At 44.8% G+C, this 15,615-nt stretch overlaps 1 protein-coding gene across 9 annotated transcripts in view; it reads right to left on the bottom strand.

The window, feature by feature from the left end:
- LOC143767165 (uncharacterized) overlaps window positions 1–15,615 on the bottom strand; it is a 127,814-nt gene that overhangs the window by 75,076 nt on the left and 37,123 nt on the right. For 5 of the 9 annotated variants that reach the window (XM_077255233.1, XM_077255240.1, XM_077255236.1 and 2 more), the window contains 2 exons: window positions 15,090–15,171; window positions 5,580–5,687 (listed from right to left, as the gene is read on the bottom strand). In XM_077255233.1, coding sequence (XP_077111348.1) covers window positions 5,580–5,657 — 78 coding nt within the window. In that variant the 5' untranslated portion in view covers window positions 5,658–5,687; window positions 15,090–15,171. The remainder of the gene's footprint in view (window positions 1–5,579; window positions 5,688–15,089; window positions 15,172–15,615) is intronic. The other 4 variants (XM_077255234.1, XM_077255239.1, XM_077255241.1 and 1 more) reach the window with 1 other exon arrangement.

Below are 15,615 nucleotides of genomic sequence, written 5' to 3'. Positions count from 1 at the left end.
AGGTCAGAACCTAAAATACCGATTCCTGAACTGTTTTCCGGAGACAGGTTTAAGTTTAGGAATTTCGTGAATAATTGTAAATTGTTTTTGTCCCTGAGACCCTGTTCATCTGGAGATTCTGCTCAGCAAGTAAAAATTGTTATTTCGTTCTTACGGGGCGACCCTCAGGATTGGGCTTTTTCGCTGGCGCCAGGAGATCCGGCATTGGCTGATCTTGATGCGTTTTTTCTGGTGCTCGGTTTACTTTATGAGGAACCCAATCTTGAGATTCAGGCAGAAAAGGCCTTGCTGGCTATGTCTCAGGGGCAGGACGAGGCTGAAGTGTATTGCCAAAAATTTCGGAAATGGTCCGTGCTGACACATTGGAACGAGTGTGCACTGGCCGCTAATTTTAGAAATGGCCTTTCTGAAGCCATTAAGAATGTTATGGTGGGTTTTCCCATTCCCACAGGTCTGAATGATACTATGGCACTGGCTATTCAAATTGACCGGCGGTTGCGGGAGCGCAAAACCGCAAATTCCCTCATGGTGTTGTCTGAACAGACACCTAATTCGGTGCAATGTGATAGAAAAACTGCAAATTCCCTCATGGTGTTGTCTGAACAGACACCTGATTTAATGCAATGTGATAGAATCGTGACTAGAAATGAGCGGAAAATTCATAGACGCCGGAATGGCTTGTGCTACTACTGTGGTGATTCTACACATGTTATCTCAGCATGCTCTAAACGTATAGCTAAGGTTGTTAGTCCTGTCACCGTTGGTAATTTGCAACCTAAATTTATTCTGTCTGTAACTTTGATTTGCTCACTGTCATCTTATCCTGTCATGGCGTTTGTAGATTCAGGTGCTGCCCTGAGTCTCATGGATCTCTCATTTGCTAAGCGCTGTGGTTTTACTCTTGAACCATTAGAAAATCCTATTCCTCTTAGGGGTATTGATGCTACACCATTGGCAGCAAATAAACCGCAGTATTGGACACAGGTTACCATGTGCATGACTCCTGAACACCGCGAGGTGATACGTTTCCTGGTTTTACATAAAATGCATGATTTGGTTGTTTTAGGGCTGCCATGGTTACAGACTCATAATCCAGTCCTGGACTGGAAGGCTATGTCAGTCTCAAGTTGGGGCTGTCGTGATATTCATGGGGATTCCCTGCCTGTGTCTATTGCTTCTTCTACGCCTTCGGAAGTTCCGGAGTATTTGTCTGATTATCAGGATGTCTTCAGTGAGTCTGAGTCCAGTGCACTGCCTCCTCATAGGGACTGTGACTGTGCTATAGATTTGATCCCAGGCAGTAAATTTCCTAAGGGAAGACTGTTTAATCTGTCGGTACCTGAACATACCGCTATGCGTTCATATATCAAGGAGTCTCTGGAGAAAGGACATATTCGTCCGTCTTCTTCTCCTCTTGGTGCGGGATTCTTTTTTGTGGCAAAAAAGGACGGATCTTTGAGACCTTGTATTGATTATCGGCTTTTAAATAAGATCACTGTCAAATTTCAGTATCCTTTGCCGCTGTTGTCTGACTTGTTTGCCCGGATTAAGGGTGCCAAGTGGTTCACCAAGATAGACCTTCGTGGTGCGTACAACCTTGTGCGCATTAAGCAAGGTGATGAATGGAAAACCGCATTCAATACGCCCGAAGGTCATTTTGAGTACTTGGTGATGCCTTTTGGGCTCTCCAATGCGCCTTCAGTTTTTCAGTCCTTTATGCATGACATTTTCCGGAAGTATCTGGATAAATTTTTGATTGTTTATCTGGATGATATTTTGTTTTTTTCTGATAATTGGGATTCGCATGTGGAGCAGGTCAGGTTGGTCTTTAAAATTTTGCGTGAAAATTCTTTGTTTGTCAAGGGCTCTAAGTGTCTCTTTGGTGTACAGAAGGTTCCCTTTTTGGGGTTCATTTTTTCCCCTTCTGCTGTGGAGATGGACCCAGTCAAGGTCCGAGCTATTCTTGATTGGACTCAGCCCTCGTCAGTTAAGAGTCTTCAGAAGTTCTTGGGCTTCGCTAACTTCTACCGTCGTTTTATCGCTAATTTTTCTAGCATTGTGAAACCTTTGACGGATATGACCAAGAAGGGCTCCGATGTAGCTAACTGGGCTCCTGCTGCCGTGGAGGCTTTCCAGGAGTTGAAACGCCGGTTTACTTCGGCGCCTGTTTTGTGCCAGCCTGACGTCTCACTTCCCTTTCAGGTTGAGGTGGATGCTTCAGAGATTGGGGCAGGGGCCGTTTTGTCGCAGAGAGGCCCTGGTTGCTCTGTTATGAAACCTTGTGCCTTTTTCTCTAGGAAGTTTTCGCCTGCCGAGCGAAATTATGATGTGGGCAATCGGGAGTTGTTGGCCATGAAATGGGCATTTGAGGAGTGGCGTCATTGGCTCGAGGGTGCTAAGCATCGTGTGGTGGTCTTGACTGATCACAAAAATCTGATGTATCTCGAGTCTGCTAAACGCCTTAATCCGAGACAGGCCCGCTGGTCATTGTTTTTCTCCCGCTTTGATTTTGTTGTCTCGTATTTACCAGGTTCTAAGAATGTGAAGGCCGATGCTCTTTCTAGGAGCTTTGTGCCTAATGCTCCTGGAGTCGCTGATCCTGTTGGTATTCTTAAAGATGGAGTTATCTTGTCAGCTATTTCTCCGGATCTGCGACGTGTGTTGCAGAGATTTCAGGCTGATAGGCCTGAGTCTTGTCCACCTGACAGACTGTTTGTCCCGGATAAGTGGACCAGCAGAGTCATTTCCGAGGTTCATTCCTCTGTGTTGGCAGGTCACCCGGGAATTTTTGGCACCAGAGATCTGGTGGCCAGGTCCTTTTGGTGGCCTTCCTTGTCAAGGGATGTGCGGTCATTTGTGCAGTCCTGTGGGATTTGTGCTCGAGCTAAGCCTTGCTGTTCTCGTGCCAGCGGTTTGCTCTTGCCCTTGCCTGTCCCGAAGAGACCTTGGACACATATCTCCATGGATTTCATTTCTGATCTTCCGCTATCTCAGGGCATGTCCGTTATCTGGGTGATATGTGATCGCTTCTCCAAGATGGTCCATTTGGTTCCTTTGCCTAAGCTGCCTTCCTCTTCCGATCTGGTTCCTGTGTTTTTCCAGAACGTGGTTCGTTTGCACGGCATCCCTGAGAATATTGTGTCAGACAGAGGATCCCAGTTCGTTTCCAGGTTCTGGCGATCCTTTTGTAGTAGGATGGGCATTGATTTGTCGTTTTCGTCTGCTTTCCATCCTCAGACTAATGGACAGACGGAGCGAACCAATCAGACTTTGGAGGCTTATTTGAGGTGTTTTGTCTCTGCTGATCAGGACGATTGGGTGACATTCTTGCCGTTGGCTGAGTTTGCCCTTAATAATCGGGCTAGTTCCGCCACCTTGGTTTCGCCTTTTTTCTGCAACTCTGGTTTCCATCCTCGCTTTTCTTCGGGTCATGTGGAGCCTTCTGACTGTCCTGGGGTGGATTCTGTGGTGGATAGGTTGCAGCAGATCTGGAATCATGTGGTGGACAACTTGAAGTTGTCACAGGAGAAGGCTCAGCGCTTTGCCAACCGCCGCCGCGGTGTGGGTCCCCGACTACGCGTTGGGGATTTGGTATGGCTTTCTTCCCGCTTTGTTCCTATGAAGGTCTCCTCTCCCAAATTTAAACCTCGTTTTATTGGGCCTTACAAGATATTGGAAATCCTTAATCCTGTATCTTTTCGTCTGGATCTTCCTGTGTCGTTTGCTATTCACAATGTATTTCATAGGTCCTTGTTGCGGCGGTACATTGTGCCTGTAGTTCCTTCTGCTGAGCCTCCTGCTCCGGTGTTGGTTGAGGGCGAGTTGGAGTACGTGGTGGAGAAGATCTTGGATTCTCGCCTCTCCAGGCGGAGGCTTCAGTACCTGGTCAAGTGGAAGGGCTATGGTCAGGAGGATAATTCCTGGGTGGTCGCCTCTGATGTTCATGCGGCCGATTTAGTTCGTGCCTTTCATGCCGCTCATCCTGATCGCCCTGGTGGTCGTGGTGAGGGTTCGGTGACCCCTCACTAAGGGGGGGGTACTGTTGTGAATTTGCTTTTTGCTCCCTCTAGTGGTTACTAGTTTTTTGACTCTGGTTTTTCTGTCATTCCTTTTATCCGCACCTGGGTCGTTAGTTAGGGGTGTTGCTATATAAGCTCCCTGGACCTTCAGTTCAATGCCTGGCAACGTAGTTATCAGAGCTAGTCTGCTGTGCTCTTGTCTACTGATCCTGGTTCCAGTTATATCAGCTAAGTCTGCCTTTTGCTTTTTGCTAATTGTTTTGGTTTTGTATTTTTGTCCAGCTTGTTCCAAATCTATATCCTGACCTTTGCTGGAAGCTCTAGGGGGGCTGGTGTTCTCCCCCCGGACCGTTAGACGGTTCGGGGGTTCTTGAATTTCCAGTGTGGATTTTGATAGGGTTTTTGTTGACCATATAAGTTACCTTTCTTTATTCTGCTATCAGTAAGCGGGCCTCTCTGTGCTAAACCTGGTTCATTTCTGTGTTTGTCATTTCCTCTTACCTAACCGTCATTATTTGTGGGGGGCTTCTATCCAGCTTTGGGGTCCCCTTCTCTGGAGGCAAGAAAGGTCTTTGTTTTCCTCTACTAGGGGTAGCTAGATTCTCCGGCTGGCGCGTGTCATCTAGAATCAACGTAGGAATGATCCCCGGCTACTTCTAGTGTTGGCGTTAGGAGTAGATATATGGTCAACCCAGTTACCACTGCCCTATGAGCTGGATTTTTGTACTCTGCAGACTTCCACGTTCCTCTGAGACCCTCGCCATTGGGGTCATAACAGATTACATGGATGACAGCTGTCAGTACACTTAAGACCCCCGTAACCGTCATCTTGGTCTTCCTATGAAAATCAGCTGTAGGCTAAGTTCCAATAGGAAACTGGGGTTCACACTACAGTATATACAATATTGTGGTACTGAAGTATATAGTATAAGCGATCAAATGATCACAGGTTCAAAAAAAAGCCTAAGTGGACTAAACAATGATGTGAAAAACAGTTTTTAAAAATATTAAAAATTAAAAAATATATATAAAAAGTCAAATCACTCGCTTCTTACCCAGTTAAAAATAATAAACAAAAGAAAAAAAACATTGCCGCATTCGTAAAAGTCTGATCTATTAAAATATGGAATGAATTAACCTGATTTGTAAACTGTGTAAAGAGAAAAAAAAATCAGAACTCCAGGGTTGCATTTTTTTGGGCACCCCACTTCCCTAAAAAAATTTAATAATAAGCAATCAATGCATCGTATGTAGATAAAATTGGTATTTTCAGTTCACTTTGTGGAAAACAAGCCCTCACTCAGCTCCAGCTACAATAAAAAATAAAAATAAAAATGGTGACACAAAACAAAAACATTTACAGTATTCTTACTTTTTCCCATCACTTAAATAGACAAAAAACTAAAACAATCAAGCAAAAACAAAAACCAATGCATGATTTGTATTGCTGTATTTGGACTAACATGGACATTCATGTTTCAAGATCATTGTTGCCACACAATGACCACTGTTAAAACGAAACCACCCCAAAAATGCCACATAATTGCCAGGACCCCTCACCTCTCCAGTTAGCAGGTAGATTATCTCCGAAGTGACATTTAATATCCTCTCAGTCAAGAGTTTCCTGCTGTAATCCATCTTCAGGCAGGGCTATATAACTTTAGGAGCCTGCAAGGAAAATGGAGGATTGAGATTTGAAATCAGAAAACACAAGCAGGGATTTTTATAATGAACATTTTGGGGTTTGGGTGGTTCAATTGCAGCTTACTATACAGCACATGTACATTTAAGTGTGCATACTTCAGTCTCACTATGGTGACAATTAAGGATTGTATGTCAGCATTTTGAAAAACCCTTATATATTAGTATTTCCTATGTCTAGTATATGGCATAATTGAGAAAAACCTAGATATAGGCCCAAAAATATATGTGAGGACACTTCCAAAGTTCAAGAGAACCCAAAACGAAGCAACGACAAGCCCATAAAAAGCCGGATTACTTACCGGCAATGCTCTTTTATTTAGTCCACAACAGCACCCACATGAGAGAAAGTGATCCGCCCCTAGGAACAGGAAACCTACAGAAATAAAAGGGGCGGTCTGCCTCTCCTCCTCAGTTGGATTTCAGAGTACCAGAGGAACCGCCCAAGTATTAGGTCAAAATATAACATAGTCTCTATTTATTTTGTGCAAATATAACACACTATTTAATATATATATATATATATATATATATATATATATATATATATATATATATATATATATATATATATATATATATATACACACACACACACACACATACATACATACACTGATACACTGTATATAATTGTCTAAGGTCCACTTCCGTCTGTTTGTCTGTAACGGAAATCCCGCATCGCTGGTTGGCTGCTTCACTTTTTACTATTGATGCTGCCTATGCAGCATCAATAGTAAAAAGATATAATGTTAAAAATAATAATAATAAAAAAATCCAAAACATTATATTCTCACCTTTCAGCATCCGCGCCAGCCTTTCCCGCTCCTCGCGACGCTCCGGTCCCAAGAATGCATTGCGACAATGACCCCAGATGACGTAGCAGTCTCGCGAGACCGCTACATCATCACGGGTTATTGCCGCAAGGTATTACTGGAAATGGAGCGTCACCATAAGCATAGCTAAAGGCCTGGGCTGGATCCGGGGGCCGCCAGAAGGTGAGTATATAACTAATTTTTATTTTAATTCTTTTTTTCATGGGGATATGGTGCCCACATTGCTATATACTACGTGGGCTGTGTTATATACTACGTGGGCTGTGTTATATACTACATGGCTGTGCTATATACTACGTGGCCTGTGTTATATACTGCGTGGGCTGTGTTATATACTGCGTGGGCTGTGTTATATACTGTGTGGGCTGTGCTATATACTGCGTGGGCTGTGCTATATACTGCGTGGGCTGTGCTATATACTGCGTGGGCTGTGCTATATACTGCGTGGCTGTGCTATATACTACGTGGGCTGTGTTATATGCTACGTGGGCTGTGAGACTTTCGCCCGGGGCCCTCAAAAACCTGCAGCTGGCCCTGGCTTCACTAATTGGTCGCGTCCAGCCACGAACAATCAGCGACAGACGCAGTCCGGCCATGAATTGACGCGGCATTTGAACCACGCTTCGCTTATTGGTCGCGCCCGGCGGAACCCGAACCCTGTGTATTCATTGCATTATTCTGAAATCTTCATAAATAAACCACATACATTCTAGAATACCTGATGCGCATCGGGCCATCATCTAGTATGTATATATATATATATATATATATATATATATATATATATATATATATATATATATACACACACACACACACACACACACACACACACACACACACACACACACACACACTTGGACACACCTTCTCTTTTAAAGATTTTTCTGTATTTTCATGACTATGAAGATTGTACATTGACACTGAAGGCATCAAAACTATGAATTAACACATGTTGAATTATATACTTAACAAAAAAGTGTGAAACAACTGAAATTATGTCTTATATTCTAGGTTCTTCAAAGTAGCCACCTTTAGCTTTGATGACTGCTTTGCACACTCTTGGCATTCTCTTGATGAGCTTCAAGAGGTAGTCACCGGGAATGGTTTTCACTTCACAGGTGTGCCCTGTCAGGTTTAATAAGTGGGATTTCTTGCCTTATAAATGGGGTTGGGACCATCAGTTGTGTAGTGCAGACATCTGGTGGATACACAGCTGATAGTCCTACTGAATAGACTGTTAGAATTTGTATTATTGCAAGAAAAAAACAGCTAAGTAAAGAAAAACGAGTGGCCATGATTACTTTAAGAAATGAAGGTCAGGCAGTCTGAAAAATTGGGAAAACTTTGAAAGTGTCCCCAAGTGCAGTGGCAAAAACCATCAAACGCTACAAAGAAACTGGCTCACAAGAGGACCACCCCAGGAAAGGAAGACCAAGAGTCACCTCTGCTTCTGAGGATAAGTTTATTCAAGTCACCAGCCTCAGAAATCACAGGTTAACAGCAGCTCAGATTAGAGACCAGGTCAATGCCACACCGAGTTCTAGCAGCAGACACATCTCTACAGCAACTGTTAAGAGGAGACTTTGTGCAGCAGGCCTTCAAGGTAAAATAGCTGCTAGGAAACCACTGCTAAGGACAGGCAACAAACAGAAGAGACTTGTTTGGGCTAAAGAACACAAGGAATGGACATTAGACCAGTGGAAATCTGTGCTTTGGTCTGATAAGTCCAAATTTGATATTTTTGGTTCTAACCACCGTGTCTTTGTGTGATGCAGAAGAGGTGAACGGATGGGCTCTACATGCCTGGTTCCCACCGTGAAGCATGGAGGAGGAGGTGTGATGGTGTGGGGGGGCTTTGCTCGTGATACTGTTGGGGATTTATTCAAAATTGAAGGCATACTGAACCAGCAAGACTACCACAGCATCTTGCAGCGACATGCTATTCCATCCGGTTTGCGTTAGTTGGACTATCATTATTTTTCAACAGGACAGTGACCCCAAAAACACCTCCCAGGCTGTGTAAGGGCTATTTGACCAAGAAGGAGAGTGATGGGGTGCTACGCCAGATAATCTGGCCTCCACAATCACCAGACCTGAACCCAATCGAGATGGTTTGGGGTGAGCTGGACCGCAGAGTGAAGGCAAAATGGCCAACAAGTGCTAAGCATCTCTGGGAACTCCTTCAAGATTGTTGGAAGACCATTCCCGGTAACTACCACTTGAAGCTCATCAAGAGAATGCCAAGAGTGTGCAAAGCAGTCATCAAAGTAAAAGGTGGCAACTTTGAAGAACCTAGAATATAAGACATAATTTCAGTTGTTTCACACTTTTTTGTTAAGTATATAATTCCACACAGGTTAATTCAAAGTCTTGATGCCTTCACTGTGAATGTACAATTTTCACAGTCATGAAAATACAGAAAAATCTTTAAATGAGAAGGTGTGTCCAAAAAAAAAAAAAAAAAAAAAAATATATATATATATATATATATATATATATATATATATATATATATTTATTTATTTATACATTGCTATATCCAACCACCATTACGTGATTTATATCTAACTTTGGGAGGGTAGTGAGTGGGTGCTGTAGTGGACTCAATAAAAGAGAATTACCGGTAAGTAATCTGGCTTTTTGCTCTTCGCCCCGACAGCACCCACATGAGAGATTTTCAGAGAAACATCACCTGGGAGGGACCACCGTACTGAGGATAGCTCTCCCAAAGGCTAGTTCCGAAGAAGATGAAAGATCCAGCCTGTAGTGGTTATAAAAGGTGGATTGTGCCGACCACGTTGCGGCCTTACATATAAGCTCAATTGGGATGTCCGCCCTCTCAGCCCAAGAGGATGCCACCGCTCGTCTGAATGCGCCTTTATACCCTCTGGAGAATTTTCGCCTTTCGCGGAGTATGCCAGGTAGATTGCATCCCTGATCCAACAAGATAAGGAGCCCTTTGTGACCCCGTACTCCTTCCTGTGGCCCTGGAAGGATACAGACAGAGCCCTACTCTGCCTCTAGGCCCTAGATCTATCTATATATTCCAGGACAGACCTCCTCACGTCTAGGGCGTGAAACCTTTCTTCCTCTAGAGTGGAAGGATTACTAAAGAATGAGGGAAGAATGCTCTTCTGTGAGCTGTGAAACTTTGCTCCCACCTTAGGAAGGTATAATGGATCTGGTTTCAGTATAATCTTGTCTTGAGATACTAACAGGAAGGGTGGATCTATGGAAAAAGCCTGGATATCGCTAACTCTTCTGGCTGATCTCAATGCTACCAAAAGGGCTGTTTTCAATGATATGTATTTCAGGGGAACTGACTCTAATGAAGGGGTCTCAAACACGTGGCTCCTCCGGCTGCATCATGCGGCCCGCCGGCACATAGACCCCGTAACGATCACGCTCGCTCCAGCAGCCGCCGACATCCGCGCTGTAGTGCAGTGTATTGCCGCGCAGAGACCGGCTCTCCGCACAGCAATACTAGTATCAGCCGCCGGCCTATCAGAGGCCAGCAGCTTATATCATTATCTGCGCATGGCATTGACGTCATACGCCGCTGCGCCAGGAGCAGATGTCAGCTGCTGGCCTCTGATAGGCCGCCTGCTGACACTACTATTGCTGTGCAGAAAGCCGGTCTCTGCACGGCAATACACTGCACTACAGCGCGGATGTTGGCGGCTGCTGGAGCGAGCGCGATCGTTACGAGGGCTATGTGCCGGTGGGCCGCATGAAGCAGAAAGGACGCCTGAATGGAGGACAGGTGAGAAGAATCTTTTTTTTTCTTCTCCTCTGTTATGTCTATGTGAAAATGGGTGAGGACCTGGATGGGGGACCTGTCTGCAATATGGGGGGGACCTGGATGGGGGATCTGTCTGCAATATAGGGACATGGATGGGGCATATGTCTGCAATATGGGGACATGGATGGGGGATCTGTCTGCAAAATGGGGACATGGATGGGGGACATAATGACAAGAATGGGACCAGGATGGGCCACATTACTATAAGATGGGAAACAGCATGGGGCATTACTACACGATAGGGACCAGCATGGTGCACATTACTACAACATAGGGACCAGCATGGGGCACATTACTACAACATAGGGACCAGCATGGGGCACATTACTAGAACATAGGGACCAGTTCAAAAGGTGTATAGAGAAAAAAAATGGTATCACTAAAAATATTTTGTCATGCAAATAATGCAGCCCCCTGAAATTAAATGTTTTTCTGTGTGCGGCCCATATACCCAGCCAAGTTTGAGACCCCTGCTCTAATGGCTCAAAAGGAGAACCTGTTAGGGCATCCAGAACTAAATTTAGATCCCAGGGAGGAACCCGAGAAATGTGAACCGGGTTGCTTCATTCACAAGCTGCGATGAACCTAGACACCCACCTATCTCATGCCACATTATAACCCTAAAAGGGCTACTAAGGCAGATACCTGAACCTTTAGCATACTAGCGAAAAGACCCAGTTCTCTACCTCTCTGCAGAAATTCTAAAATAGGTGTGATCAGAACCTCCCTAGAGAGGGAGGGTACCCGTATTGAATTCTAGGAATTTCCTCCATACTTTACTATAAATATTTGTTGTAGATTCTTTCCTACTCTGCAGGAGTGTGTTAATTAAGCCCTCCGAAAATCCCCTTAATTTTAATAACTGCCTCTCAAGTACCATGCCGTTAAGTGGAGACCCTCCACTCGAGGATAACGGCATGGACCCTGAGAGAGTAGATCCGGGACCGATGGAAGGACCCATGGGTTGGTCATGGACATGGCCCGCAGCCAGGAGAGCCAAGGTCTCTTGGGCCAGAACGGTGCAATGAGGATTATCCTTGCCTTCTCTTCCCTAATTTTTCTGATGACCAGAGGTAGCAGCATTATTAGCGGAAAGGCATATATGCCAGTTTGAACTGCCAAGGAGCTTGAAGGGCATCCACTATGTCCGGATGATCTGCTGTATTCAGGGAGGCGAATCTTTGCACCTGCTTGTTCTCCCTCATGGCAAAAAGGTGTATTTGAGGAAGACCCCATAATTCTACGATCTTCCTGAATATGTGGCGGTTGAGACACCATTCTCCTTGAAATAGCACATGACGGCTCAGGAAGTCTGCTTTTGAATTGCCTTTCCCCTTGATATGAATGGCTGAGAAAGTAGATGGGTCTCGGCTAAACCGAAAAAAGACATCAGCTTTTTTGATCGTGTTCCGCCTTGTCAGTTCACATATGAGACTGTCGTGGTGTTGTCTGACAGGACTCTAACATGCGAACCTTGAAGCTTTGGAAGAAAATGTGTAGTGCTTGACTGACCGCGTTCAGCTCTTTTACCGTATATACTCGAGTATACGCCGACCCGAGTATAAACAGACCCCCCTAATTGTGCAACAAAAAACTGGGAAAACTTATTGACTCGAGTATAAGCCTAGGGTGGAAAATGCAGCAGCTACCGGTAAATGTCAAAAATAAAAATAGATACCAATAAAAGTAAAATTAATTGAGACATCAGTAGGTTAAGTGTTTTTGAATATCCATATTGAATCAGGAGCACCATATTATGCTCCATACTGTTCATTATGGCCCCATAAGATGCTCCATACAAAATAGGCCCCATATAATGCCCCATAAGATGCTCCATATACAAATATGCCCCATATAATGCTCCATGCAGTTCTTTATGGCCCCCTAAGATGCCCCATATAATGCTCCATTCAGTTCTTTATGGCCCCATAGATGCCCCATGTAATGCTCCATGCAGTTCTTTATGGCCCCATATAATGCTCCATGCAGTTATGTCCCCATAGATGCTCCATATAATGCTCCATGCAGTTATGGCCCCATAGATGCTCCATATAATGCTCCATGCAGTTCTTTATGGCCCCATAGATGCCCCATATAATGCTCCATGCAGTTATGGCTCCATAGATGCCCCATATAATGCTCCATGCAGTTATGGCCCCATAGATGCCCCATATAATGCTCCATGCAGTTATGGTCCCATAGATGCCCCATATAATGCTCCATGCAGTTATGGTCCCATAGATGCCCCATATAATGCTCCATGCAGTTCTTTATGGCCCCACAAATGCCCCATATAATGCTCCATGCAGTTATGTCCCCATAGATGCTCCATATAATGCTCCATGCAGTTATGGCCCCATAGATGCCCCATATAATGCTCCATGCAGTTCTTTATGGCCCCATAGATACTCCATATAATGCTCCATGCAGTTATGGCCCCATAGATGCTCCATATAATGCTCCATGCAGTTCTTTATGGCCCCATAGATGCCCCATATAATGCTCCATGCAGTTATGGACCCATAGATGCCCCATATAATGCTCCATGCAGTTCTTTATGGCCCCATAGATGCCCCATATAATGCTCCATGCAGTTCTTTATGGCCCCATATAATGCTCCATGCAGTTATGTCCCCATAGATGCTCCATATAATGCTCCATGCAGTTATGGCCCCATAGATGCTCCATATAATGCTCCATGCAGTTATGTCCCCATAGATGCTCCATATAATGCTCCATGCAGTTATGGCCCCATAGATGCTCCATATAATGCTCCATGCAGTTATGGCCCCATAGATGCCCCATATAATGCTCCATGCAGTTATGGCCCCATAGATGCCCCATATAATGCTCCATGCAGTTATGGCCCCATAGATGCCACATATAATGCTATAAGCCGACCCGAGTACAAGCCGACCCCCCTAATTTTGCAACAAAAAACTGGGAAAACTTACTGACTCGAGTATAAGCCTAGGGTGGAAAATGCAGGAGCTACCGGTAAATGTCAAAAATAAAAATAGATACCAATAAAAGTAAAATTAATTGAGACGTCAGTAGGTTAAGTGTTTTTGAATATCCATATTGAATCAGGAGCCCCATATAATGCTCCATTCAGTTCTTTATGGCCCCATAGATGCCCCATATAATGCTCCATGCAGTTCTTTATGGCCCCATAGACGCTCCATATAGCATTGTGCCACATGTAATGCTGCTGCTGCACTAAAAAAAAAAAAAAAAAAAAAGACATTCTCACCTCTCGTCACTGCTCGTCAGCGTCCCGTCTCTCCGCACTGACTGTTCAGGCAGAGGGCGCGCACACTAATAAGTCATCGCGCCTTCTGACCTGAACAGTCACAGCAGAGGACGCGGAAGGCGGGGCAGTGGTGGAACAAGGAATGGTGAATATGAAATACTCACCTACTCCCGGCGCTCGTGACGCGGTCCCTGCATGTCCCACGTCTCCGGGAGCGGCAGCTTCTCCCTGTAGTGAGCGGTCACGTGGCACCGCTGATTACAGTAATGAATATGCGGCTCCACCCCTATGGGAGTGGAGTCCATATTCATAACTTTAATGAGCGGTACCAGTGACCGCTGAACAGGGGAAGAAGCTGCCGTGCCCGAAGACCGTGGGACATGCAGGGACCGCGTCAGGAGCGCCGGGAGTCGGTGAGTATTTGACAGGTGTCGCTGCCCCTCACCCGCCGACCCCCCGCCTTCCATGACTCGAGTATAAGCCGAGAGGGGCACTTTCAGCCCATTTTTTTGGGCTGAAAATTCCGGCTTATACTCGAGTATATACAGTAAGTTTGATGAGTGCTGCATGTCCTCCATTGTCTCTGGGCCAGGCTGTCCCCCATATGGGCGCCCCATCCTTGAGGACTAGCATCAGTGGTGCTTTACCCGGACCCTGGCCTCACGCTATCCGCGACCGTACTTCTGCCGTCCGGGGAACTCGGCGGCTGGTCCTCCCTGATATGAGCCAGACGAGGGGGAAGACTGATGGACAGGGCTCTCCCGACGCTGCTTCTGGAACCGCAGCCCCTGCCATTCTCAACGGACACTGCACAGGCGGCATTGCATTGGTCCAGGTATTCTTCTTTTCTCCGCAGGTCCTTTGGTTACCAAAGGAACAGGAAACCAACTGTACGTTTCCTGTTCCTATGGGCAGATCCCTCTCTATCATGTGGGTGCTGTCTTGGCGAAGAGAAAAAAGAACAAATTTTATTGAGATACACAATGTACTCATACATGATTAAAGCAATAAAATGAATGAGGGAGAATAGAACAACAGAGATCCCCCTCAGCCCTCAGCCCAAGACCTGCATGAATAATAGTGCTATGTGGAGTATATCTAAAATATACAAAATTCAGATTATTATATTGAGAATGCAAAAATAGCAAAAATAAATGAAAAAGTATGTAACAAAGTCCATCTAGTTTAACCCATATCCTAACCTAACTTGCCCTAACATGTTGATTCAGAGGAAGGCAAAAAAACCCATGTGGCAAACAGTAAGCTCCACATTGGGGAAAAAAAGTTCCTTCCCGACTCCACATACGGCAATCAGACTAGTTCCCTGGATCAACGCCCTATCAAAGAATCAAATATATATAACCTGTAACATTATACTTTTCAAGAAAGGTATCCAGTCCCCTCTTAAATTTAAGTAATGAATCACTCATTACAACATCATATGGTAGAGAGTTCCATAGTCTCACTGCTCTTACAGCAAAGAATCCGCATCTGTTATTATGCTTAAACCTTCGTTCCTCCAGACGTAGAGGATGCCCCCTTGTCCCCGTCTCAGGTCTACGAGAAAAAAGATCATTAGAAAGGTCTCTGTACTGTCGCGCAAAAGCAAAACTAGAAAATTTACCAATCAATCCAAAATGTTTAAACAGCAAAGTAAAGTTGTTGGATTGTTTAAAATGTAACCTTTAATTTTTAATAATAAAATCCTGGGGCTCATGACTCCACCAACATATACTGTATAAACAACAAATAATAAATAGCACCACACAATCACATACTAGCACAGAGGTGTCAAACTGCATTCCTCAAGGGCCGCCAACAGGTCATGTTTTCAGGATTTTCTTAGCATTCCACAAGGTGCTGGAATCATTCTGTGCAGGTGATTAAATTATCACCTGTGCAATACAAGGAAATCCTGAAAACATGACCTGTTGGCGGCCCTCGAGGAATGCAGTTTGACACCTCTGTACTAGCAGACACCCATGCAGATTGCTGCAAATA

This window comes from Ranitomeya variabilis, chromosome 4, assembly GCF_051348905.1.
Source record: "Ranitomeya variabilis isolate aRanVar5 chromosome 4, aRanVar5.hap1, whole genome shotgun sequence".
NCBI classification, from domain to species: domain Eukaryota; kingdom Metazoa; phylum Chordata; class Amphibia; order Anura; family Dendrobatidae; genus Ranitomeya; species Ranitomeya variabilis.
The sequence above is the reverse complement of the archived record's forward strand: the minus strand, read 5'-3'. Positions and strand labels throughout refer to the sequence as shown.